The sequence below is a fragment of the Mirounga leonina genome, unplaced genomic scaffold (assembly GCF_011800145.1).
Source record: "Mirounga leonina isolate KUSES-001 unplaced genomic scaffold, KU_Mleo_1.0 Mir_128, whole genome shotgun sequence".
NCBI classification, from domain to species: Eukaryota; Metazoa; Chordata; class Mammalia; order Carnivora; family Phocidae; genus Mirounga; species Mirounga leonina.
This window is the reverse complement of record NW_023270320.1, coordinates 5,474,512-5,501,275: the sequence shown is the minus strand read 5'-3', so window position 1 is coordinate 5,501,275 and position 26,764 is coordinate 5,474,512. Positions and strand designations below refer to the sequence as shown.

The window sequence follows — 26,764 nt, the reverse complement described above, 5'->3', positions numbered from 1 at the left end:
TTCACTTAAATTTAAGGTTATTATTGGTAGGTGTGTACTTACTGACATTTTGTTAATTGTTTTCTGGTTGATTTTTTAGTTCTTCTTTGTTCCTTCGATTGCTCTCCTACCTGTGTGATTTGATGACTTTTTTCTGTTACACATGGATTCTTTTGTCCTTATTTTATTGTGTATCTATTATAGGTTTTTGGTTTGTGATTACCATGAGGTTCATACACAACAACCTATGTATATAGCCATCTTTTTATTTTTATTTTTTAAACATTTTATTTATTTATTTGACAGAGAGAGAGAGAGGGCGCACAAGCAGGTGGAGCAGCAGAGGGAGAGGGAGAAGTAGGCTCCTTGCTGAACAGAGAGCCTGATGCAGGGCTCGATCCCAGGACCCTGGGATTGTGACCTGAGCTGAAGGCAGCTGCTTAATCAACTGAGCCCCCAGGTGCCCCTATAGCCATCTTTTTAAAGTTGATGATCTCTTTATTTTGAATACATTCTGAAAGCACTACATTTTTATTCCCCCTCCATGTTCTGTGTACTTGGTTTCATATTTTCATCTTTTATTTTTGCTTAATTAATTACTGTAGATATAGTTGATTTTACTGCTTTTGTCTTTTCACCTTCATACTAACTTTATAAATGCTTGATCCACTACCTTCACTCTATGTTTACTTTTACCAGTGAGATTTTACTTTCAAATTTTCTTACATCTAGATATGACTTTTTCTTATTTACTTAAATAAGTCCCTTTGACATTTCTTTTAGGACTAGTTTAGTGTGTGTGATGAACTTCTTTAACCTTTGTCTGGGAAACTGTTTTATCTCTCCTTCAATTCTAATGAAAGCCCTGCTGGGTAGAGTATTCTTGTTTGTAGGTTTTTTTTCCATTCAGCACTTTGAATATATCATGAGAATCCCTCCTGGCCTTAAAAGTTTCTGCTGAAAAATCATTTGATGTGTTTATGGGTGTTCCTCTGTATGTAACTAGTTACTTCTCTCTTGCTGCTCTTAAAATTCTCTCTTTATCTTTATTTTTTGACATTTTAATAATTATCTTGCTGTAGATCTTTTTGGGTTCATCTTGTTTGGTCCTCTCTGTGCTTCCTGAACTTGGATGTCTGTTTCCTTTCGTGATAAGGGACGTTTTCAGCTATTATGTCTTCAGATATATATTCTGCTTGTTTCTTTTCTCTTCTACATCTGGAACCCCTATAATAAGAATGTTAGTATGCTTGCAATGTCCACAATAGCCAAACTGTGGAAAGAGCCAAGATGTCCATCGACAGATGAATGGATAAAGAAGATGTGGTATAGATATACAATGGAATATTATGCAGCCATCAAAAGGAATGAGATCTTGCCATTTGCAATGACGTGGATGGAACTGGAGGGTGTTATGCTGAGTGAAGTAAGTCAATCAGAGAAAGACATGTATCATATGACCTCACGGATATGAGGGATTCTTAATCTCAGGAAACAAACTGAGGGTTGCTGGAGTGGTGGGGGGTGGGAGGGATGGGGTGGTTGGGTGATAGACATTGGGGAGGGTATGTGCTGTTGGATCACAGATCTGTACCTCTGACACAAATAATACAATATACGTTAAAAAAGAAGAATAAGAAGAAGATAGCAGGAAGGGAAGAATGAAGAGGGGGAGGTCTGAGGGGGAGATGAACCATGAGAGACGATGGACTCTGAGAAACAAACTGAGGGTTCTAGAGGGGAGGGGGCTGGGAGGATGGGTTAACCTGGTGGTGGGTATTGAGGAGGGCACATTCTGCATGGAGCACTGGGTGTTATGCACAAACAATGAATCATGGAACACTACATCAAAAACTAATGATATAATGTATGGTGATTAACATAACAATAAAAAATTAAAAAAAAAGGAATGTTAGTATGCTTGATGTTGTCCTGGAGGTCCCTTAAATTATTCTCCTTCTTAAAACTCTTTTTTCTTTTTGCTGGTCAGCTTGAGTGCTTTCTATTACCTGTCTTCTGGATGACTGATCTATTCTTCTGCATCCTCTACTCTGCTGTTGATTTTCTCTAGTGTATTTTTCATTCAGATGTTGTATTCTTAGCTCTTGTTTTTTATTTAAGTATTTTATATCTCTTTGTTGAAGTTCTTTGTGCTTTCAATCTTCTCGAAGTTCAGTTATCAGATTTATGACTATTACTTTGAACTCTGTCAGAGAGATTGCTTATCTCCATTTTGTTTAGTTCTTTCTCAAGGTTTGTCTTGTTTCATTTGGAACATATTGCTCTGTTTCCTCATTTTGCTTGACTGTCTGTTTCTGTCTGTGTATTAGGTATATCAGCTATGGCTCCTTATTTTGAAGATGTAGCCTTATGTAGAAGGTATCCTGTGGGGCACAGAGCACAGTTTTCCCTCATCAACAAAATGAGGCACTCCAGGGATGTCCCATGTTTGAGGTGTGTGTGCCCTTCTCTTGTGACTATGCCACAACTGCTGTGGGTGGTTTCATGAGCAGGGCTAGCCCCTATTGTGGTTGGTGCAAGTCAAGTCACGACTGTTGCTGTTGTACTGGTGGGCAGGGCTGCTTCCTGCCATCCCATCAGGCAAGAGCTGCTTTGGAGGTCCTTGTCCTGGCCAAGGCCCCCTACTAGGTGTGTTAAGTTGGTAGCCAATTTGGGGGCTGTTGGTCCTGGCCAGGTATGCCTGTTGGGTATGATAGAGCAGGACCACCTTGGAAGGAGTGCCTGCCAGAGTGGGTGGGTTAGACAGAGCCAGTCCTCAAGGGAACCCTGGGATGGGTCGTGCAGTCTTAACAAGGTAGATGGAAAAGTGTCAGAACTGGTACCCACCAGTATTGGGCCAGCTAGGCAGAAGGAGGGTGAGAAAAATAGCTCATACCACCTTTTCTGTTCTCAGAGAAAGTTTTTACAAATCTCTATCCCTCTGACATATGCCCTAAAATTAGTCACTAAATCTTCATCTACATTCCAGGTACTTTTCAAACAGCTGCCTCTGTGCTGGGCCTCAGAGTGAGTCAATATGTGCACAGGCTCTTTAAAAGCATAATTTCAGTTTCCTATAGCCCTCTAACACTCCTGGAATTAAACCCTGCTGATTTTTAAAGCCATATATTAAATCTTTTTTCATTTTATTTTAGTTTTTTAAAATTTTATTTTGTTATGTTAATCACCATACATTACATCATTAGTTTTTGACGTAGTGTTCCATGATTCATTGTTTGCGTATAACATGCAGTGCTCCATTCAATACGTGCCCTCTTTAATACCTGTCACCAGGCTAACCCAATCACCCACAACCCTCCCCTGTAGAACCCTTAGTATGTTTCTCAGAGTCCATAGTCTCTCATGGTTTGTCTCCCCCTCCGATTTCCCATCTTGAGAATATATAATATATATATATGTTCTCTTATACATATGTATAACATATATATATATATATATGTAAGTATCAGTGGAATATTCAGCCTTGAAAAAGAAGCAAATCTTCCATTTGTGACAGCATGGATGAACCTGGAGGATGTTATGCTAAGTGAAATAAGCCACACAGAGGACAGATGCTACATGATTTCACTTATATGTAGAATCTTAAAATAGTCAAACTCCTAGAAGCAAAGAGGCAAATGGTAGTTGCAGGAGCTGAGGACAAGGATAAATGGGGAAATGTTGGTCAAATGGTACAAAGCTTCAGTTATGCAAGATAAGTAACTTTTGGAGATTAAATATATAGTAATATGATGGTAGTTAACAATAGTGTATTATAAACTTGGAATTTGCTGAGTATTGATCTTATGCATTCTTTTTTAAAATTTTTTTATTGTTTTGTTAATCACCATGCATTACATCATTAGTTTTTGATGCAGTGTTCCATGATTCATTGTTTGTGTATAATACCCAGTGCTCCAGGCAGAACATGCCCTCTTTAATACCCATCACCAGGCTAACCCATCCTCCCAACCCCTACCCTCTAGAACCCTCAGTTTGTTTTTCAGGTTCATCATCTCTCATGGTTCGACTCCCACTCCGATTCCCCCCCTTCATTCTTCCCCTCCTACTATCTTCTTCTTTTTTTTTTTTTTAACATTTATTGTATTATTTGTGTCAGAGTTACAGATCTGTGATTCAACAGTCTTCCACAATTCACAGCGCTCACCATAGCACATACCCTCCCCAATGTCTATCACCCAACCACCCCATCCCTCCCACCCCACCCTCCAGGAACCCTCAGTTTGTTTCCTGAGATTAAGAATCCCTCATATCCGTGAGTTCATCTGATATGAGGAATTCTTAATTGCAGGAAACAAACAGGGTTGCTGGAGTGGGGGGATGGGGTGACTGGGTGATAGACACTGGGGAGGGTATGTGCTCTGGTAAGCGCTGTGAATTGTGCAAGACTGTTGAATCTCAGATCTGTACCTCTGAAACAAATAATGCAATATATGTTAAGAAAAAAAAAGAAGAAGAAGGTAGCGGGAGGGGAAGAATGAAGCGGGGGAAATAGGAGGGGTAGACGAACCATGAGAGACGATGGACTCTGAAAAACAAACTGAGGGTTCTAGAGGGGAGGGAGGTGGGAGGATGGGTTAGCCTGGTGGTGGGTATTGAGGAGGGCACATTCTGCATGGAGCACTGGGTGTTATGCACAAACAATGAATCATGGAACACTTCATCTAAAACTAATGATGTAATGTATGGGGATTAACATAAGAATAAAAAAAAAAAAGAATCCCTCATATCCGTGAGTTCATATGATACATGTCTTTCTCTGATTGACTTATTTCGCTCAGCATAATACCCTCCAGTTCCAACCACGTTTTTGCAAATGACAAGATCTCATTCCTTTTGATGGCTGCATAATATTCCATTGTATATCTATACCACATCTTCTTTATCCATTCATCTGTTGATGGACATCTTGGCTCTTTCCACAGTTTGGCTATTGTGGACCTTGCTGCTATAAACATCGGGGTACATGTACCCCTTCGGATCCCTACATTTGTATCTTTGAGGTAAATACCCAGTAGTGAAATTGCTGGGACATAGGGTAGCTCTATTTTCAACTTTTTGAGGAACCTCCATACTGTTTGCCAGAGTGGCTGCACCAGCTTCCATTCCCACCAACAGTGCAGGAGGGTTCCCCTTTCTCCACATCCCCGCCAACATCTGTCGTTTCCAGACTTGTTAATTTGAGGCATTCTGACTGGTGTGAGGTGGTATCTCATTGAGGTTTTGATTTGGATTTCCCTGATGCTGAGCAATGTTGAGCACTTTTTCATGTGTCTGTTGGCCATTTGGATGTCTTCTTTGGAAAAATGTCTGTTCATGTCTTCTGCCCATTTCTTGATTGGATTCTTTGTTCTTTGGGTGTTGAGTTTGATGAGTTCTTTATAGATTTTGGATACTAGCCCTTTATCTGATCTGTCATTTGCAAATATCTTCTCCCATTCTGTCAGTTGTCTTTTGGTTTAGTTGACTGTTTCTTTTGCGGTGCAAAAGCTTCTTATCTTGATGAAGTCCCAATAGTTCATAAGCCCTTGCTTCCCTTGCCTTTGGCGATGTTTCGAAGAGGTCGAGGAGGTTGCTGCCTGTGTTCTCCTTTAGGATTTTGATGGACTCCGGTCTCACATTGAGGTCGTCTTTCAACCATTTGGAGTCTATTTTTGTGTGTTGTGTAAGGAAGTGGTCCAGTTTCATTCTTCTGCATGTGGCTGTCCAATTTTCCCAACACCATTTGTTGAAGAGACTGTCTTTTTTCCATTGACATTCTTTCCTGCTTTGTCAAAGATTAGTTGACCATAGAATTGAGGGTCCATTTCTGGGCTCTCTCTTCTGTTCCATTGATCTATGTGTCTGTTTTTGTGCCAATACCATACTGTCTTGATGATGACAACTTTGTAATAGAGCTGGAATTCCGGAATTGTGATGCTGCCAACTTTGCTTTTCTTTTTCAAGATTCCTCTGGGTATTTGGCGTCTTTTCTGGTTCCATACAAATTTTAGGATTATTTGTTCCATTTCTTGAAAAAAGTTGATGGTATTTTGCTGGGGATTGCATTGAATGTGTAGATTGCTCTAGGTAGCATTGACATCTTCACAATATTTGTTCTTCCAATCCATGAGCATGGAACGTTTTTCCATTTCTTTGTGTCTTCTTCAATTTTTTTCATGAGTATTTTATAGTTTTGTGAGTACAGATCCTTTGTCTCTTTGGTTAGATTTATTCCTAGGTATCTTATGGTTTTAGGTGCAATTGTAAATGGGATTGACTCCTTAATTTCTTTTTCTTCTGTTTTGTTGTTGGTGTATAGGAATGCCACTAATTTCTGGGCATTGATTTTATATCCTGCCACTCTACTGAATTCCTGTATGAGTTTTGGCAGTTTGGGGGTGGAGTCTTTTGGGTTTTCCACCTAAAGTATCATATCATTCTACAAAGAGTGAGAGTTTGACTTCTTTGCTGATTTGGATGCCTTTTATTTCTTTTTGTTGTCTGATTGCTGTGGCTAGGACTTCTAATACTATGTTGAATAGCAGTGGTGATAGTGGACATCCCTGCAGGTTTCTGACCTTAGGGGGGAAACTCTCAGTTTTTCCCCATTGAGAATGATATTCCCTGTGGGTTTTTCATAGATGGCTTTTATGATCTTGAAGTATGTACCCTCTATCCCTATACTCTGAAGAGTTTAGATCAAGAAAGGATGCTGTACTTTGTCAAATGCTTTTTCTGCATCTATTGAGAGGATCACATGATTCTTGTTCTTTCTTTTGTTAATGTATTGTATCACGTGGATTGATTTGCGGATGTTGAACCAACCTTGCAGCCCAGGGATAAATCCCACTTGGTCGTGGTGAATAATCCTTTTAATGTACTGTTGGATCCTATTGGCTAGTATTTTGGTGAGAATTTTTGCATCCATGTTCATCAGGGATATTGGTCTGTAATTCTCCTTTTGGATGGGGTCTTTGTCTGGTTTTGGGATCAAGGTAATGGTGGCCTCATAAAACGAGTTGGGAATTTTTCCTTCCATTTCTATTTTTTGGAACAGTTTCAGAAGAATGGGTATTAATTCTTCTTGAAATGTTTGGTAGATTTCCCCTGGGAAGCCATCTGGCCCTGGGCTTTTGTTCGTTGGGAGATTTTTGATGACTGCTTCCATTTCCTTAGTGGTTATATGTCTGTTCAGGTTTTCTATTTCTTCCAGGTTCAGTTTTGGTATTTGATACATCTCTAGGAATGCATGCATTTCTTCCAGGTTATCTAATTTGCTGGCATAGAGTTGCTCATAATATGTTCTTATAATTGCTTGTATTCCTTTGGTGTTGGTTGTGATCTCTCCTCTTTCATTCATGATTTTGTGGATTTGGGTCATTTCTCTTTTCTTTTTGATAAGTGGCCAGGGGTTTATCAATCTTGTTAATTCTTTCAAAGAACCAGCTCCTAGTTTTGTTGATCTGTTCTACTGTTCTTTTGGTTTCTATTTCATTGATTTCTGCTCTGATCTTTATAATTTCTGTTCTCCTGCTGGGTTTAGGCTTTATTTGCTGTTCTTTCTCCAGCTCCTTAGGTGTGGGGTTAGGTTGTGTATTTGAGACCTTTCTTGTTTCTTGAGAAAGGCTTGTATTGCTATATACTTTCCTCTTAGGACTGCCTTTGCTGCATCCCAAAGATTTTGAACAGTTGTGTTTTCATTTTCATTGGTTTCCAGAAGTTTTTTAATTCTTCTTTAATTTCCTGGTTGACCCGTTCATTTTTTAGTAGGATGCTCTTTAGCCTCCATGTATTTGAGTTCTTTCTGACTTTCCTCTTGTGATTGAGTTCTAGTTTCAAAGCTTTGTTGTCTGAAAATATGCAGGGAATGATCCCAATCTTTTGGTACTGGTTGAGACCTGATTTGTGACTTAGGATGTGATCTATTGTGGAGAATGTTCCATGGGCACTGGGGAAGAATGTGTATTCTGTTGCTTTGGGATGGAATGTTCTGAATATGTCTGTGAAGTCCATTTGGTCCAGTGTGTCATTTGAAGTCTTTATTTTCTTGTTGATCTTTTGCTTAGACGATCTGTCTATTTCAGTAAGGAGGGTGTTAAAGTCCCCCACTATTATTGTATTGTTGTCGATGTGTTACTTTGCTTTTGTTATTAATTGGCTTATATAATTGGCTGCTCCCATGTTAGGGGCATAGATATTTACAATTGTTAGATCTTCTTGTTGGATAGACCCTTTAAGTAGGATATAGTGTCCTTCCTCATCTCTTATTACAGTCTTTGGTTTAAAATCTAATTTGTGTGATATAAGGATTGCCACCCCAGCTTTCTTTTGGTGTCCATTAGCATGGTAAATTGTTTTCCACCCCCTCACTTTCAATTTGGGGGTGTCTTTGGGTCTAAAATAAGTCTCTTGCAGACAGTCTATGGATGGGCTTTTTTTGTTTTTTTGTTTTTAAAGATTTTATTTATTTATTTGAGAGAGAGAGAGAATGACAGACAGAGAGCATGAGAGGGAGGAGGGTCAGAGGGAGAAGCAGACTCCCTGCCAAACAGGGAGCCCAATGCAGGACTCGATCCTGGGACTCCAGGATCATGACCTGATCCGAAGGCAGTCGTTTAACCAACTGAGCCACCCAGGCGCCTGATGGGTTTTTGTTTTTTAATCCAATCTGATAGCCTGTGTCTTTTGATTGGGGCATTTAGCCTATTTACATTCAGGGTATCTATTGATAAATATGAATTTAGTGCCATTGTATTGCCTGTAAGGTGACTGTTACTGTATATTGTCTGTGTTCCTTTCTGGTCTATGTTACTTTTAGGCTCTCTCTTTGCTTAGAGGACCCCTTTCAATATTTCTTGTAGGGTTGTTTTCATGTTTGCAAATTCCTTTAGTTTTTGTTTGTCCTGGAAGCTTTTTATCTCTCCTTCAATTTTCAATGACAGCCTAGCTGGATATAGTATTCTTGGCTGCATATTTTTCTCATTTAGTGCTCTGAAGATATCATGCCAGTCCTTTCTGTCCTGCCAGGTCTCTGTGGATAGTTCTGTTGCCAGTCTAATGTTTCTACCATTGTAGATTACAGACCTCTTCTTCCGAGCTGCTTTCAAGATTTTATCTTTGTCTCTGAGACTCGTAAGTTTTACTATGAGATGTCGGGGTGTTGACCTATTTTTATTGATTTTGAGAGGAGATCTCTGTGCCTCCTCGATTTTGATGTCTGTTTCCTTCCCCAAATTAGGGAAGTTCTCTGCTATAATTTGTTCCAATATACCTTCTGCCCCCCTCTCTCTTTCTTCTTCTTCTGGGATCCCAATTATTCTAATGTTGTTTTGTCTTATGGTATCGCTTATCTCTCGAATTCTGCCCTCGTGATCCAGTAGTTGTTTATCTCTCTTTTCCTCAGCTTCTTTATTTTCCATCATTTGGTCTTCTATGTCACTGATTCTCTCTTCTGCCTCATTTATCCTAGCAGTTAGTGCCCCCATTTTTGATTGCATCTCATTAATAGCCTTTTTGATTTCGACTCGGTTAGATTTTAGTTTTTATTTCTCCAGAAAGGGTTCTTCTAATAACTTCCATGCTTTTTTCAAGCCCAGCTAGTATCTTTAAAATCATCATTCTGAACTCTAGATCCAACACTTTAGTAATGTCCATATTGAGTAGGTCCCTGGCAGTTAGTACTGCCTCTTGTTCTTTTTGTTATGGTGAAATTTTCCGTCCTGTCATTTTGTCCAGAGGAGAATAGATGAATGAGAGAACAAAATGCTAAGAGGGTAACAACGTCCCCAGAAAATATACTCTAAACAAATCAGAAAATACTTGAAACTGGGGGAAAAGAAAGGGAAAGAAAGAAAAAAAAAAGAAACGAAAAGATAAAAACAAAGAAAAACAGAACAAAACCAAAAAAAAACATACTATGATCAAATATGATCAGGCTGGTGCATAGATCATTGCCACACACTAGATTTTTGGTGTATTTTGGTCTGTTAGAAGAAAGTGCCTCCCAAAATTTTAAAGAAAGAAAAACTTATATATGTACAGAAATAAGGGTTGATATGATGAAGGGATGGAATATGATTGTAAAGATGAAAATTATAAAAATTTTTATGAAAGGAATTGATAAGTTGTTTGAAAAAAGAAAAGAGGATTTAAAAAAAAGAAAAAAAGGGAGAGAATATGATCAGGCAGTAGACTAGAACAAAGCCATACACTAGTGATTTAGGGTATATTTTGATCTGTTAGAAGAAACTGTATCTCAAAATTTTAAACAGTGAACAACTTATATATATATGCCAAATTAAGGGTAACTACTATGAAGGGATAGACTATGACTCTAAAAATGAAAAATAAAAAAGAGTTTTTAAAAAGAGGATTGATAAGATGTTGGTTGAAAAAGGGGAAAAAGAAAAACTCAAAAAAAAAAAAAGACAGTTAAAAAAAATTAACTTTGAAAGACTAAAGAATCATGGGGATAAAGCCATGAATTCTATGTGCAGTATTCCCCTAGTGCTGGAGTTCTGCCGTTCTCATTGATTGGTAAACTTGGCCTTGGCTGGCTGTTCTTGCCGATCTTCTGGGGGAGGGGCCTGTTGCCATGGTTCCCAAATGTCTTTGCTGGAGGCAGAATTGCCTTGCACTTGCCCAGTCCTGTCTTAGTAGTCTGCTAGGGTTTGCTCTCTGGAGCTTTTGTTCCCTGCAAGCTTTCCATACAGCTTTGGAGGACAAGAGTGGAAATGGTCGCCTCCCAATCTTCCACCCGGAGGAGCCGAGAACTTAGGGCCCCGCTCTTCAGTGCGCCCCCAGAGAAAAGCGGTCAGTCACTCCCGTCTCCCTCGTCTCCGGCTGCACTCCCAGCTCACCTGGCCTGTGACCCAGCATTTCTATCTCTGGCACCCGACTTGGTGTGGAGTCTCCAAACCCAGTAGATCCCTGCAGTGCATTCCCGTGCTGCTCCTCCTGGGAGAGGAATGGGAGGGAGTCTCCCCGGATCTGCCGCTTGTTGGGTCCCTGCTGGAGGAGCAGTGCCCTGACTGTGCCGCAGATCACAGTTTATGGCAACCCTGAGCTGAGAGCCCGCGCCTCGGCTCCATCTCTGCAGCCGGCTTCCCTGCTCTGATACCTGGGAGCTCTGCTGCACTTAGGCACCCCTGGTCTTTCTGTGACCCTGAGGGTCCTGAGACCACACTGTCCCACGAGGGTTCCACCCCTGGCTTAGCCACTGGAGCGACATCCCTCAGCGGAGCAGACTTCTGAAAGTTCCGATTTTGTGCCCCGCGGCTCTATCACTTGCCAAAAGCAGTGGACTGAGGCCCCCTCCCCCGCCATCTATCCTCCCGAATATCGCCTCGGATTCACTTCTCTGCATGTCCTACATTCCAAAAAGTGGTCGCTTTTCTGTTCAGAGAGTTGTTGCTATTCTTTTCTTTGATCTCCTGTTGAGTTCGTAGGTTTTCAGAATGTTTTGATCCCTATCCAGCTGAATTCCTGGGACCAGATGAAATCCAGGTCTCCTACTCCTCTGCCATCTTGCTGCTCCCCGATCTTATGCATTCTTATCATGCACACAAAAAAGAAAATGGTCACTATGATGTTAATTGGCCTAATTATGACAATTATTTTCCTATATATATATTTATATATATCAAAACATCAAGTCTTTAACTTTATATATAATTTTCATTAATTATACCTCAATACAGTGGAAAAATGATTTTAAAAGTTCAGAATAAACAATTTATGAAAGTTTTATGTGCTTTTAAGTGCCTTTTTCTTTTTTCTAGTCAGAATCAGCTGTTCCAGATTTAATTCCTCTTTATCTAGAAATGTATATTGTGGTGGATAAAGCTTTGGTATGTATTTTTCTTTTTCTTTGCTTTTAAATATTTGGTGTGAATGTATAATTATCCCTAGGTAGAAAGGAACTTAAAAATTCCAGTCTTTTTACTACATGTCGTAGAGAGAACAGTGGAAAATTTGCAAACTGAAAAACCAAATACTCAAAATTACATATTTCTATTAGAAATGTTTAATTTGAAATGTTTACATAAAAATCCTGGATAATAAAATTATTTTTAAGCTGGTACTTCACATCTTTAGGAACTCTTTCCATCTACAGTATTTTTTTAATGGTGATATTTTAAGTGAAAATCTTTAAGCTTTATTTTTTGTTTTTAGAGCACTTGAAGAGCAATATGTAGCCTAGGGAATGTTTGTCCTATAAAGTTTTTATTGGCACATAAGTGATGACAGTATAACTATGAGAACTGCTTACATTAATGTATCAAGATTTTTTTTTTTGCGTGGTTTTTAAAGGTTCACCTGTTCTAGTGTATTGTTTACCTGGTATAAACATATTTCTAAATCCCTGATTCCCAAAAACTATTTGAGGACCTTTAAACTTCAGGACCTTGGGATGAGAACTTAGTTTGCACCCAATCAGGTGTGGCTTTATTTCCTCCATATTTCAGAGATTTCAGAAAACAGGGATAAAAATATACTTTCCAGGTTTTGTTCTGATATGAGCATTGTCACACCTCTGGAATACTACAGAGAATATGAATCAAACACATTATCAATTCTATTTGTAGAATTGTAGAGCTTGTCAGGAAGCCAGAGTTGAGATTCAGAGACAGATAGGATTTAGAGAAGAATAAGAAAATACTCGATTTATTAGAATATAGGGGAAAAGGACAAAGGAACATTTAAGAGAAATTTAAGATATTTATAATAATGATGACTAAATTTCCAGGGAATATTCTGGATTATAAAAATCATTTTTTTTTCAGAATTCTGTTACAAACTTTGAGAGTTGTTTTAAAAGCTTCTTGCCCAAATTGTCAGGTTTGCCAGGCGTACGATACTGATTAAACTTCCCTTTTCTATGTTTTTATACATATTTACATATTCTTTAATAAAACAAACATTGAGCCTGCTGTGGCATCTATGTGACTAGATGCTGGGCATATAAAGAAGAACAATAGTGATATTGTCTTCAATGACTTCCCAAATTTTAAATCCACAATTGCAGTCTAGTGAATTCAATGCTATGCTTGAAGGAAGCATATGGGAGTATAAAAACATGGTCCAATGATGGAGAAAGACATGGAAACACAGCTATAACCGGGGGTAGTATAAAAGCATGCAAGTAGGTATTTTAAAATGTGTTTTATTATTATTCATGTATGATGGGGCCAACAGATCAGGAGACAAAATTGCTGTTGGAGAGATAGTTTGTTATTCACAGTTCCCAAAAGGAGAGAGTATGCCACATCCTGCAGAAGCCACGTGGGGAAGTAACAAAATAGGTAAGGAGACAGAGGGAGCAAGGGGAAAATATGGGCAGGAGACCTGATTATGGTTTCTGTGGGAAAGAACCCTTGAGGCAAAGTAAACAGGTTTATGGTTGTCTAGCTTGAATAATTTCAGTGGGTTCTGGGATGTGGAGGTTGTCTCTAGTTGGCTCTTTGGGTGATTAGGGCAGGGGAATAATGGCATGGAGTGTGAGATTCTGATAAAGGAGGTGGTTGGGGGATGGTTTGTGGATTAGTTAGTTTGGATAATGAGGTGAGGGTGGGGCCAGGGAAGACTTGGTGCAAAACTTTTCCTTGCAAAGGCGCATAAATATGAGAGAAGTTTCTTAAAAAAAAAAGTTTAGTATGATTAATACATAGGGTTGAAGAAGGAAAATAGAAAGAGATAAATTGAAGAACTGATACAATATTTGGATTTTATCCTATTTATCCTATTTTATCCTATATCCATTAAAAAGATTTTAAACAGGGGAGTGACGGGTTCATATTTTCATTTTAGAATCATCATTTTTGTAATAGTGTAGGGACTGGATTGCTGATGGGATAGTTGGAGACATTTAAGAGACCATTCCAGTAATCAAGTCAAACGTTTACTAGTTAGTAGTATTAGTAATAGAAAAAAAAATTTTTTTAAGTTACTGCTGAGGTTGAATTAGAAGGACTTAAATTGATTTGATTTATCCTTTCACTTAATAAATTTATTGAGCATCCTGTAGATCCAATTACTATTCTACTTTTGAGGATACTGCTGTGAACACAACAGAAGAAGTTCTGCTCTTATGGAACATGCAGTATCATAAATGTGGGAGGTCATAGATGATAATACCTTTAATTAAAGTAGTGGGAAGGTAGGTAGGAGAATGATGAGCTTCGTTTTACGTATGTTTCATTTGAGGGTCCTGTGGAACATGCAAGTGGTGCTATACTTAAGAGATTTGATTTATAGATATGGAATTTGACATTGGGACATTCCACAAAGCTTGTTTAGATTTCAGTATTTGTATATACACTAATTTGTGTGTGTGTAGGTTTGTGCACTAGGATCACATATGTAGCCTCAAAAGAACCATCACTACAAGACTCTCTTACATTATTTCTTCATAGTCACATCCATTTCTCCCTACTTCCCAGGCTTCTTAACCTCTGGCAGTCACTAATCTGTTCTCCAGTTTTCAGGAATATTGCATAAATGTTATTTTGTAGTATATATCCTTTGGAGATTTTTTTTTTTTTAAAGATTTTATTTATTTGACAGAGAGACACAGCGAGAGAGGGAACACAAGCAGGGGGAGTGGGAGAGGGAGAAGCAGGCTTCCCGCTGAGCAGGGAGCCCGATGTGGGGCTCAATCCCAGGACCCTGGGATCATGACCTGAGCTGAAGGCAGACGCTTAACGACTGAGTCACCCAGGCGCCCCTCCTTTGGAGATTTTTTTAACACAGCATAATTTTCTTAAGGTTTATCCAAACTGTTTCATATATCAACAGTTTAGTCAGTTCCTTTTTACTAATGATCAGTATTCCATGATATGATTGTACTACAGTTTGTTTAACCAGTAAACCACTGAAGGACATATGAATTGTTTCCAGCTTTGGGCTAATAGGAATAAAACTGTTATGAACATTTATGAACATGTTTTTTGTGAGCATCGGTTTTGATTTCTTTAGGATAAATGCCCAGGAGTATGGGACGCCTGGGTGGCTCAGTTGGTTAGGCATCTGACTTGTGATTTTGGCTCAGGTCACCATCTCATGGGGTTGTGGGATTGAGCCCCATATTGAAGATTCTCCCTCTGCCGCTCCCCCCACTTGTTCTCATTCTCTCTCTCTTGAATAAAACTTAAAAAATATAAATAAATGCCAGGAGTGCAATTGTTGGGTCATATGGTAAGTATATTATTTGTTTTAAAAAAGCTGCTAAACTTTCCAGAGTGGCTGTACGATTTTACATTCCCATCAGCATATATGAGTGATCCAGTTTATATTCATTTTTTTAATTTGTTACTATCTTATTTTGAACTGTTCTAACCCCAAAGCAGCATCAAATTTCTGAGAGTAGATGGAGAGTATATTTCAAACATATTACATAACAGATTGTATTTAATTTGAAATTAATTTTTTTTTTCAGTATGATTACTTGGGCTCTGATAGCATGATAGTAACAAATAAAGTCATCGAAACTATTGGCCTTGTAAATTCGGTAAGTATTTTTCTTTTCATACTAGTTAGAAAAATTTATACTAGTTTTGAAATTATAATTTCCATTAACTTCACTTGGCATTTCTGAATAATTAAGCTATCTACACAAAACTGAGTATGGATTTGTCAAAGCATTGAATTAATTTCTTGGTTATTATAAAATAACATAAACATTAATTTTTCATGTATTTATCTCTTGTTTTTAGATGTTTGCCCAATTTAAAGTTACTGTTGTGCTGTCATCGTTGGAGATGTGGTCAGATAAAAATAAGATTTCTACAGTTGGTGAGGCAGATGAAGTATTGCGTAGATTTTTAGAATGGAAAAAGTTCTATCTTACTCTGAGGCCTCATGATATTGCATATTTATTCATGTAAGAATAATGTTTCAATATTCTTAGAAAGAAAACAAAGATCTGTGATAATGATGTAGCTTAATTTAGGGAATTTTTATTCATTGGTGACTATTAATACATTATGTGCTTCATTCAGGCCTCATATTCTCTTTCTGTTTGTCACTAAAACTTGCTAAAATTTATTTCTGTGCTTGTTAGCTTTTTACTAATGAGGAGACTGAGATTTCTAGAGGTTAAACAATTTCAGGATTCTTGGATCTAGTGGTGTCCTTCCAGTTTGAACCCACAGGTTTTAACCCCAGAGCCCATAATCTTAACCACTACCTAAAAAAATGGGATTTATGAAGTTTATATTTTTGTTATGAAGTTGGATCAAAGACTTGGGAAAGTAGGTTAAAAACAGTTTACCCTAATGAATTTTCTGCATTATTTTTAAATATTAGTTTTTTTTGTTTTGTTCTAGTTTTTATTATGGAAAATTTCAAGCATAACAGCAGATGAGAAAGTAAAATAATGAATCATCATGTACCTTACATATCCATAAAACAATTATCAGCTTATGGCTAATTTTTTTCTTTTTCTCACCCCCTCAAATTCAGTTCTTTTGAAGAAAATCCTATGTGTCATATTATTTACGTATCTCTGAAAGATAAGGATTCTTTTTTTTTTTTTTTAAAGATTTTATTTATTTATTTGAGACAGAGAGAATGAGAGACAGAGAGCATGAGAGGGAGGAGGGTCAGAGGGAGAAGCAGGCTCCCAAGGAGCAGGGAGCCGGATGCGGGACTCGATCCCGGGACTCCAGGATCATGACCTGAGCCGAAGGCAGTCGCTCAACCAACTGAGCCACCCAGGCGCCCAAGATAAGGATTCTTTAAAAAGTATTCACAATACCATTATCACACCAAAAAATGGCAATTCCTTAAAGTCATCATTGTTTAGTCAGGGTTCAAATTTTGCATATTGTCTAAAATATTTTATCTTACATTTTATAGTTGGTTGGTTCAAATCTGTATCCATGCAAGGTCCACACATTGCATTCATTTGATATGTCTCTTAGTCTCTTTAATCTGTGGATTTCCTCTCTGTCATATTTTCTTACCAGTTTATTTGTTGAAGAAATCAATATAAGTTTTCTAATGATCAATTATAACTATATATTTTTAATTGAACTCATATAAAACTTAGTAGCAATTATAATCAGCAATATCTTTCAAAAAATCTGTATATACATATTTTTAAGTTGGCATGTCAGTATTTCCTTTGCATATGTGGGATTAAAATTTTTCCCGCATCTCTGCCAACAATAAATGTTATTGCTCTTTTCATTTTTTGTCAGCCTGATTAATTAATGTTAGTGCTATTTATTTATTCTTAAGTTTTAATTTTAATTTCAGTTAGTTAGCAGTGTTATATTAATTTCAGGTGTGCCATATAGTGATTCAGCACTTCCATACAACACCAGGTGCTCATCACAAGTGTATTCCTCAATCCTCATCATCTGTTTAACCCATCCCCTTACCCACCTCCCCTCTGATAACCATCAGTTTGTTCTCTATAGTTAAGAGTCTGTTTCTTAGTTTGCCTCTCCCTCTTTTCTTTCCTATGCTCATTTGTTTTGTTTTCTAAATTCCACATATGAGTGAAATCATATGGTATTTGTCTTTCTCTGACTTATTTCTCTTAGCAGAATATTCTCGAGCTCCATCCATGTCATTGCAAATGGCAAGATTTCATCCTTTTTTATGGCTGAGTATATATATACACCACTTCCTCTTTATCTGTTCATCAGTTGATGGGCAGTTGGGCTTTTTCCATAATTTGGCTATTGTACATAATGCTGTAAATATTGGGGTGTATGTATCCCTTTGAATTAGTATTTTTGTATTCTTTGGGTAAATACCTAGTGCAATTGCTGGATCATAGGGTAGTCCTATTTTTAACTTTTTTGTGGAACTTCCATACTGTTTTCCAGAGTTGCTGCACCACTTTGCATTCCCACCAACAGTGCAAAAGAGTTCCCCTTTCTCCACATCCTCGCCAACACCTGTTGTTTTTGTGTTGTTGATATTAGTCATTCTGACAGGTGTGAGGTGATATCTTACTGTAGTTTTGATCCTAATTCCCTGATGATGAGCAATGTTGAGTAACTTTTCTTTTCTTTCTTTTTTTTAAAGTTTTGAGTAACTTTTCATGTGTCTGTGGCCATCTGTATATCTTGTTTGGAAAAATGTCTATTCATGTCTTCTGCTCACCATGATTCATTGTTTGCAAATATCACCCAGTGCTCCATTCAGTACGTGCCCTCTTTAATACCCATCACCAGGCTAACCCATCCCCCCACTCCCCTCCCCTCTAGAACCCTCAGTTTGTTTCTCAAGAGTCCATAGTCTCTCATGGTTCGTCTCCCCTTCCGATTTCCCCCACTTCATTTTTCCCTTCCTACTAACTTTGTCTTTTTTTTTTTTTAACATATAATGTATTATTTGTTTCAGAGGTACATGTCTGTGATTCCACAGTCTTGCACAATTCTCAGCGCTCACCATAGCACATACCCTCCCCACTGTCTATCACCCAGCCACCCCATCCCTCTCACCGCCCACCACTCCAGCAACCCTCAGTTTGTTTCCTGAGATTAAGAATTCCTCATGTCAGTGAGATCATATGATACATGTCTTTCTCTGATTACTTTGCTCAGCATAATACCCTCCAGTACCATCCATGGCGTTGCAAATGGCAAGACTTCATTCCTGTTGGTGGCTGCATAATATTCCATTGTAGATATACCACATCATTTTTTATTTTATTTTATTATGTTGGCTAATCACCATACATTACATCATTAGTTTTTGATGTAGTGTTCCGTGATTCATTGTTTGGAAATAACACCCAGTGCTCCATTCAGTACGTGCCCTCTTTAATACCCATCACCAGGCTAACCCATCCCCCAAGCACCTTTCCCCTAGAACCCTCAGTTTGTTTCTCAAGAGTCCATAGTCTCTCATGGTTCTTCTCTCTCTCTCTGATTCCCCCCCTTCATTTTTCCCTTCTTACTATCTTCTTTTTTTTTTTGACATATAATGTATTATTTCTTTCAGAGGTACATGTCTGTGATTCAACAGTCTTGCACAATTCTCAGTGCTCACCATAGCACATACCTTCCCCACTGTCTATCAGCCAGCCACCCCATCCCTCTCACCCCCACCACTCCAGCAACCCTCAGTTTGTTTCCTGAGATTAAGAATTCCTCCTATCAGTGAGATCATATGATATATGTCTTTCTCTGATTGACTTATTTTACTCAGCATAATACCCTCCGGTTCCATCCACATCATTGCAAATGGCAAGATTTCATTCCTTTTGATGGCTGCATAATATTCCGTTGTATGTATATGCTACATCTTTATCCATTCATCTGTCGATGGACATCTTGGCTCTTTCCACAGTTTGGCTATTGTGGATTGCTGCTATAAACATCGGGGTGCACGTACCCCTTTGGATCCCTACATTTGTATCTTTGGGGTAAATACCCAGTAGTGCAATTGCTGGGTCATAGGGTAGCTCTATTTTCAACTTTTTGAGGAACCTCCATACTGTTTGCCAGAGTGGCTGCACCAGCTTGCATTCCCACCAACAGTGTAGGAGGGTTCCCCTTTCTCCACATCCCCGCCAGCATCTGTCATTTCCTGACTTGTTAATTTTAGCCATTCTGACTGGTGTGAGGTGGTATCTCACTGAGGTTTTGATTTGGATTTCCCTAATGCTGAGTGTGTCTTTTTTTATGTGTCTGTTGGCCATTTGGATGTCTTCTTTGGAAAAATGTCTGTTTACGTGTTCTGCCCATTTCTTGTGAGCTTGTTCTTTTTCTAGTTCCTTTAGGTGTAAGGTTAACAGATTTTTCTTGTTGTTGTTGTTTTTATTGTTGTTATTGTTGTTTTGAGGTGGGTCTGTATTGCCATCAATTTTCCTCTTAGAATTACCTTCTCTGAGTGCCATGGATTTTGGACAATTGTGTTTTCCCATTTTCATCTGTCTCCATGCATTTTTTTAAATTTCCTCTTTGATTTCTTTGTTGACTTACTGGTTGTTTAGACGCATGTTATTTAGTCTCCACATGTTTGGTTTTTATAGTTTTTTTTTCTTGTAATTGATTTTTTTTTGAACTCTTTTAAATTTTATTATGTTAGTCACCATACAATACATCATTAGTTTTTGATGTGATCCATGATCCATTGTTTTCATATAACATCTAGTGCTCCATGCAGTACGTGCCCTTCTTAATACCCATCACTGGGCTAACCCATCCCTCCACCCCCTTCCCCTCTAGAACCCTCAGTTTGTTTCTCAGAGTCCATAGTCTCTCATGGTTCATCTCTTCTTCTGATTCCCCCCCTTCATTTTTCCCTTCCTTCTCCTAATGTCCTCCATGTTATTCCTTATGTGCCACAAATAAGTGAAACCATATGATAATTGACTTTCTCTGCTTGACTTCTTTCACTTAGCTTAATCTCCTCCAGTCCCATCCATGTTGATGCAAAAGTTGGGTATTCATCTTTTCTGATGGCTGAGTAATATTCCATTGTATATATGGACCACATCTTCTTTATCCATTCATCTGTTGAAGGGCATCTTGGCTCTTTCCACAGTTTGGCTATTGAGGACATTGCTGCTATGAACATTGGGGTGCATATGGCCCTTCTTTTCACTACATCTGTGTCTTTGGGGTAAATACCCAGGAGTGCAACTGCTGGGTCATAGGGTAGCTCTATTTTTAAATTTTTGAGGCACCTCCACACTGTTTTCCAAAGTGGCCGTACCAACTTGCATTCCCCCCAACAGTGGAAGAGGGTTTCCCTTTCTCCACAACCTCTCCAACATTTGTGATTTGTAGTTTCATATTGTGGTCAGAAAAGATGAATGATATATTTTCAGTCTTCTTAAATTTGTTGAGACCTTATTTTATGACCTACCATGACCTATCCTGGAGCATGTTCCATGTGTACTTGAAAGGATGTATATTCTGTTTTTGTATGGAATGTACTGTATATATATATTTCTGTTAAGTAGATCAGGTTTAATGTGTTGTTCAAAGATACTATTTCCTTATTGGTTTTATATGTGGGTGATCTATTAATAGATGTAAATGGGGTATTAAAGTCCCCTACTATTTTTGCATTACTATTAATTTCTCCCTTTATATTGGTTAATCTTTTCTTTATATACTTAGATATTTCAGTGTTTGGTGCATAGATATTTGTAGTATTCTCTTGTTGGACTAATTCCCTTTATCATTATGTAATGCCTTTCTTTGTCTCTTTTTACAGTCTTTGTTTTAAGTCTGTTTTGTCCAATATAAGAATTGCTACCCTGGCTTCCCCCCCACTTTCATTTGCATGGAATATCTTTTTTCATCCATTCACTTTCAATATGTATCTTTAGACCTAAAGTAAGAGTCTAATAAGCAGCAAAAGATGGTTCTTGTTACCCATTTTGCCAACCTGTGTCTTGATTGGAGCATTTGGACCATTTACATTTAAAATAATTATTGATAGGTATATACTTTTGCAATTTTAATTGTTTTCTGGTTGTTTTTGTTGTTCTCTGTTGTCTTCTTCCTCTCTTGATCTCTTTCCTTGTGATTGATGAGTTTATGTAGTGTTATGTTTGGCTTTCTTTATTTTATGCATATCTATTGTAGGTTTTGGTCTGTGGTTACTATGATGTTCACATATAACATCCTAAGTGTATATGAGTCTAATTTAAAGTTTATGGTCTTTTTGTTTTTTACTCCCTCCTTCACATTTTATATATATATATATATATATATATATATATATATATATATATATATATGTTGTCATACTTTATATCTTAATTCATATCATAGTTTGCTTTTTTTTTTTAAAGATTTTATTTATTTATTTGTGAGAGAGAGAGACAGCAAGAGAGGGAACACAAGCAGGGGGAGTGGGAGAGGGAGAAGCAGGCTTCCTGCTGAGCAGGGAGCCCGATGCGGGGCTCAATCCCAGGACCCTGGGATCATGACCTGAGCTGAAGGCAGATGCTTAATGACTGAGCCACTCAGGTGCCCCTCATAATTTGCTTCTAATTATGGCTTTTTTTCCATTAAAAAAAATCCTTTTAACATTTTTACTGTAAGGGTTTGGTGGTGATAAAATCCTTTAACTTTTGTTCAAATGGTAAACTCTTTATCTCTCTTTCAATTCCAAATGATAACCTTGCCATGTAGAGTATTCTTGGTTGTAGGTTTTTTCCTTTCAGTACTTTGAACATATCATGCCACTCTCTTCTTGCCTGCAGTTTCTGCTGAAAAGTCCAGCTGATGGTCTTATGGGGTTTTTCTTGTATATAAGCAGTTGCTTCTTTCTTACTGCTTTTAACATTCTCTGTCTTTAACTTTTGACATTTTAATTGTTATTGTTGTGGTGTGGACCTTCTTGGGTTCATCTTGTTTGCAACTCTGCACTTCCTGAACCTGGCTGTCTACTGCCTTCCCAAAGTTAAAGAAGTTTTTATGTATTTTTTTTTTTTAAGATTTTATTTATTTATTTGAGAGAGGGAGAGCATAGAGGGAGAAGCAGACACTCCACTGAGCAGAGAGCCCAATGTAGGGCTTGATCCCAGAACCCTGAGATTATGACCTAAGCCAAACGTGGACACTTAACTGACTGAACCACCCAGGTGCCGCTACCTATTATTTCAAATAAGTTTTCTGCTCCTTTCTCTATTTTTCTTTTTGGGCCTTAATGATGAAGGGAATATTTGTTTGCTTGATGTTGTCCAGTGGGTCCCTTAAAGTATTTTCACTTTTTAAAAATGCCTTTTTCTTTTTGCTGTTCAGCTTGGGTACTTTCCATGACCCTGTCTTCCAGATTGCTGATCCATTCTTCTGCAGCTACTAATCTACTGTTGAGTCTCTCTAGCATATTTTTTAGTTATTGTATTCTTCAAGTCAGATTGGTTTTTAAAAAATATATTCTATCTTTTTATTGAAGGTCTCACTGAGTTTTTCCACTTTTTCTGACCAGCCCAGTGAGCATCTTTATGATCATTACTTTAAATTCTTTATGAGGCATATTGCTTATCTCTCTTTCATTAGTTATTTTTCTGATGTCTTTTTCTTTCTTTTGGAGCAATTCCTCTGTATCCCCATTTTTCTTGAATTTCTGTTTGTTTCTATGAATTAGAAAAGCTACCTTTCCTAAACTTGAAAGAATGGTCTTGTTTATATTCATCCCTTGTATAGACTTCCCTGTTGACTCTTGCTGGCTGGCTGGAGCTGTAGATGAAGTGGGCTGGGGGTCACAGTGCACTCTGTGCTCGGGCTGCTCTGGTGGAATGGCCAGGGCTCAAGTGGGTGTGGTGGTGGTCTGGTGGTGAAGCCAGGGTGGTCTGAGGCTCTACGCACAGAGGCTATCCTGATATGACAGCTGAATCTGAAGTGATTGCAAACTGATGGGTTCCATGGTTCTCTGCACAGTGGGCACTTTGACACGATAGCTGAATTTGAAGTGGGTGCAGGCCAGGGTATTCTGGGCCTCTATATTCTATATTCTGAGGGCCTCCTAGCAGGACAGCTAAAATTGATGTGGGCACAGTCTAGGGTGGTCCCTGGTCTTTCTACACAAAGGGTGTCCTGACAGGATAGCTGAAGCTGAAGTGGATGCAAGCCATGGTGTTCTGGGACTCTCTGCTCAGAGGATGCCCAGGCTGGACTGCTGGAGCCAAGATGGGGTGCAGACCAGAGCCTGGGATGTTCTGTGCAGAGGGCACCCTGGCAGGACAGCTGTAGCTGAAATGGCATGGGCTGGGTGCTCCTGGGGCTCCTCAAGCAACAGGCACCCTGCAGGACAGGTAAAGCTGAAGTGGGCATGGGTTGGTGTGGTCCTGGGGCTCTCCAAGCAAAGGGTGCCCTGGCAGGACAGCAGAAGCTAAAGTGGATGCAATCTGGGGTATCCTGGGATGCTCAGAGCAGGGGTGCCTTGGTGGGGCAGCTGGAACCAAGGTGGGAATGGGCTAGAGGTTTCTTGGGCACCCTGTTGGGGTGACAGGAGCCAAAGCTGGTGTCAATCGGAGGTCCTGGAGTGTTCTGCATTGGGGTGCCCTAGCAAGCTGTCGGAAACTGCAGTGGTATGGGCCTGGATTGTTCTGAGGTGGCTTTGTACGTGTGTCACCTTGGCATGATGGCTAGAGCTGCAGTGAGCACTGACCAGGGGCATCCCAGTGGAACAGCTGGGGCTGGTAGGATCAGGGGCACAGGGCTCACTGAGGTGGTAAACCAGCCAGGACATCTGTACCTTGCTCCCATTCACATTATCAAAGTGGAAGAGGAAAATAAACTGTTGCACTTGCCAGCTCCCTTGTCCTGGAGGGAGTTCTAGCAGCTCCCTCCTACCCCCCCCCCTGCAGTTTGGCTGAGTTCTGGGGCTGGATCTTTTATATACTAGTTGGTTTTTTAAACCCTGGCTTTTTTTCTGTGTCTCAGGGCATCTAGGGGTGGTGTGGACTAGGGGCCTGGTGCTTGCAGGTTGGCTATGGCTCCCAGACCCTGCTCCCATCTACACGATCAAGTTGTAGGCAGAGTGTAAACCATTGCACTCGCTAGCCCCTTTACCCACAGAGAGTTCCAGCAACTCCCCTGACATTTGGTAGATTTCTAGAGCTGGCTCTTTTATGTACTAGTTGCTCTTTTAACCACAGGTTGGTTGGTTTGTTTTTTTCTGTGCCCCAGGGCAGATGAATCTGCTCCTGGTCTCTCAGTACTATCCCTCCTCGCTGCCATTTGCAGTGTTGGATGTGGGGGTTCTCTTCATTCCTGTGTCTCCTTCCATCTTGCCAGTCCCTTTTGCCTTTCTATCTTTTGTTGTACAGAAGCTGTTCAGTTAGCCCTAAGTTCTTTTTCAGGAGGAAATGCTCTAGAAATAGGTATAGATTTGGTATGTCTATGGAGGAGGTAAGATTAAGATCTTCCTATGTTGCCATCTTGGACCAGCTCTTCCTGTTAAGTGTTCTTTAAGCATTCAGGTACATGTCCTTTATAATATATATGATTTCAGAATATTTTCTGGCTGTGGGTTGTCTTTTCATTTTCTTAACAGTATATTTTAAAAATCAGATTTTGATGAATTCATTATTAACTTATCAATTTTTTATTTTATGAATCATGTTTTTGATGTTGTACCAAAAAATATCTTTGCCTCACCCAAATTTACAGATTTCTATGCTATATTTTTTTCTAGAAGCCTTATAGTTTTAAGTTTTTCTTATTTAGAGTTAATTATTCTATATGCTATGAGGTATGGAGGAGACAATTTTTTGCATATGAATAAATAATTACTCAGCATTAATTCTTGAAAACACTATAGTTTCTCCATTTAATTGCTTTTGCACTTTTGTAACAAATAATTTGACTTTATATGTAAGAGTCTATTTTTGGTCTATTCTTTTGTGAATAACACACTGCCTTGATTACTATAGTTTTATAAAAACTATTTAAATCAAGTAGTATAAGTTCTCCAAATATTTTCTTCTTTTTGAAAATTGTTTTGGTTATTCTAAGTTTTTGCCTTTCTACATAAGTGTTAGATTCAACTTCTCAGTTGCCATAAAATATCTTGCTGGAATGTTGATTGGAACTGCATTGAATCTATACAGTAGTGTGGGGAAAACTGGCAGCTCAGTAATACTAAGTCTTCCAGTCAACGAACTTGGTATTTTCTTTTCTTTTTATTTATTTATTTATTTATTTATTTATTTATTTATTTATTTATTTATTTATTTATTTATTTATTTTTTATTCTTATGTTAATCCCCATACATTACATCATTAGTTTTAGATGAAGTGTTCCATGATTCATTGTTTGTGCACAACACCCAGTGCTCCATGCAGAATGTGCCCTCCTCAATACCCACCACCAGGCTAACCCATCCTCCCACCCCCCTCCCCTCTAGAACCCTGTTTGTTTTTCAGAGTCCATCGTCTCTCATGGTTCGTCTACCCCTCCGATTTCCCCCGCTTCATTCTTCCCTTCCCGCTAGCTTCTTCTTCTTCTTCTTCTTCTTTTTTTTTTCTTAACATATATTGCATTATTTGTTTCAGAGGTACAGATCTGAGATTCAACAGTCTTGCACAATTCGCAGCGCTTACCAGAGCACATACTCTCCCCAGTGTCTATCACCCAGTCACCCCATCCCTCCCACCCCACCCCCCACTCCAACAACCCTCAGTTTGATTCCTGCGATTAAGAATTCCTCATATCAGTGAGATCATATGATACATGTCTTTCTCTTTTTGACTTATTTCACTCAACATAATACCCTCCAGTTCCATCCACGTCGTTGCAAATGGCAAGATCTCATTCCTTTTGATGGCTGCATAATATTCCATTGTATATATTACCACATCTTCTTTATCCAGTCATCTGTCGATGGACATCTTGGCTCTTTCCACAGTTTGGCTATTGTGGACATTGCTGCTATAAACATCGGGGTACACATACCCCTTCGGATCCCTACTTTTGTATCTTTGGGGTAAATACCCAGTAGTGCAATTGCTGGATCATATGGTAGCTCTATTTTCAACTTTTTGAGGAATCTCCATACAGTTTTCCAGAGTGGCTGCACCAGCTTGCATTCCCACCAACAGTGTAGGAGGGTTCCCCTTTATCCGCATCCCCGCCAACATCTGTCATTTCCTGACTTGTTAATTTTAGCCATTCTGACTGGTGTGAGGTGGTATCTCATTGAGGTTTTGATTTGGATTTCCCTGATGCTGAGTGATATTGAGCACTTTTTCATGTGTCTGTTGGCCATTTGGATGTCTTCTTTGGAAAAATGTCTGTTCATTTCTTCTGCCCATTTCTTGATTGGATTCTTTGTTCTTTGGGTGTTGAGTTTGAT

At 38.8% G+C, this 26,764-nt stretch overlaps 1 protein-coding gene across 1 annotated transcript in view; it reads left to right on the top strand.

The window, feature by feature from the left end:
- Positions 1-26,764, top strand: part of LOC118009944 (disintegrin and metalloproteinase domain-containing protein 32-like) — a 196,519-nt gene that overhangs the window by 39,222 nt on the left and 130,533 nt on the right. Inside the window, exons 7-9 of the mRNA XM_035003988.1 lie at positions 11,763-11,831; positions 15,419-15,490; positions 15,696-15,862. Of these exons, the coding sequence (XP_034859879.1) occupies positions 11,763-11,831; positions 15,419-15,490; positions 15,696-15,862 (308 nt within the window). The remainder of the gene's footprint in view (positions 1-11,762; positions 11,832-15,418; positions 15,491-15,695; positions 15,863-26,764) is intronic.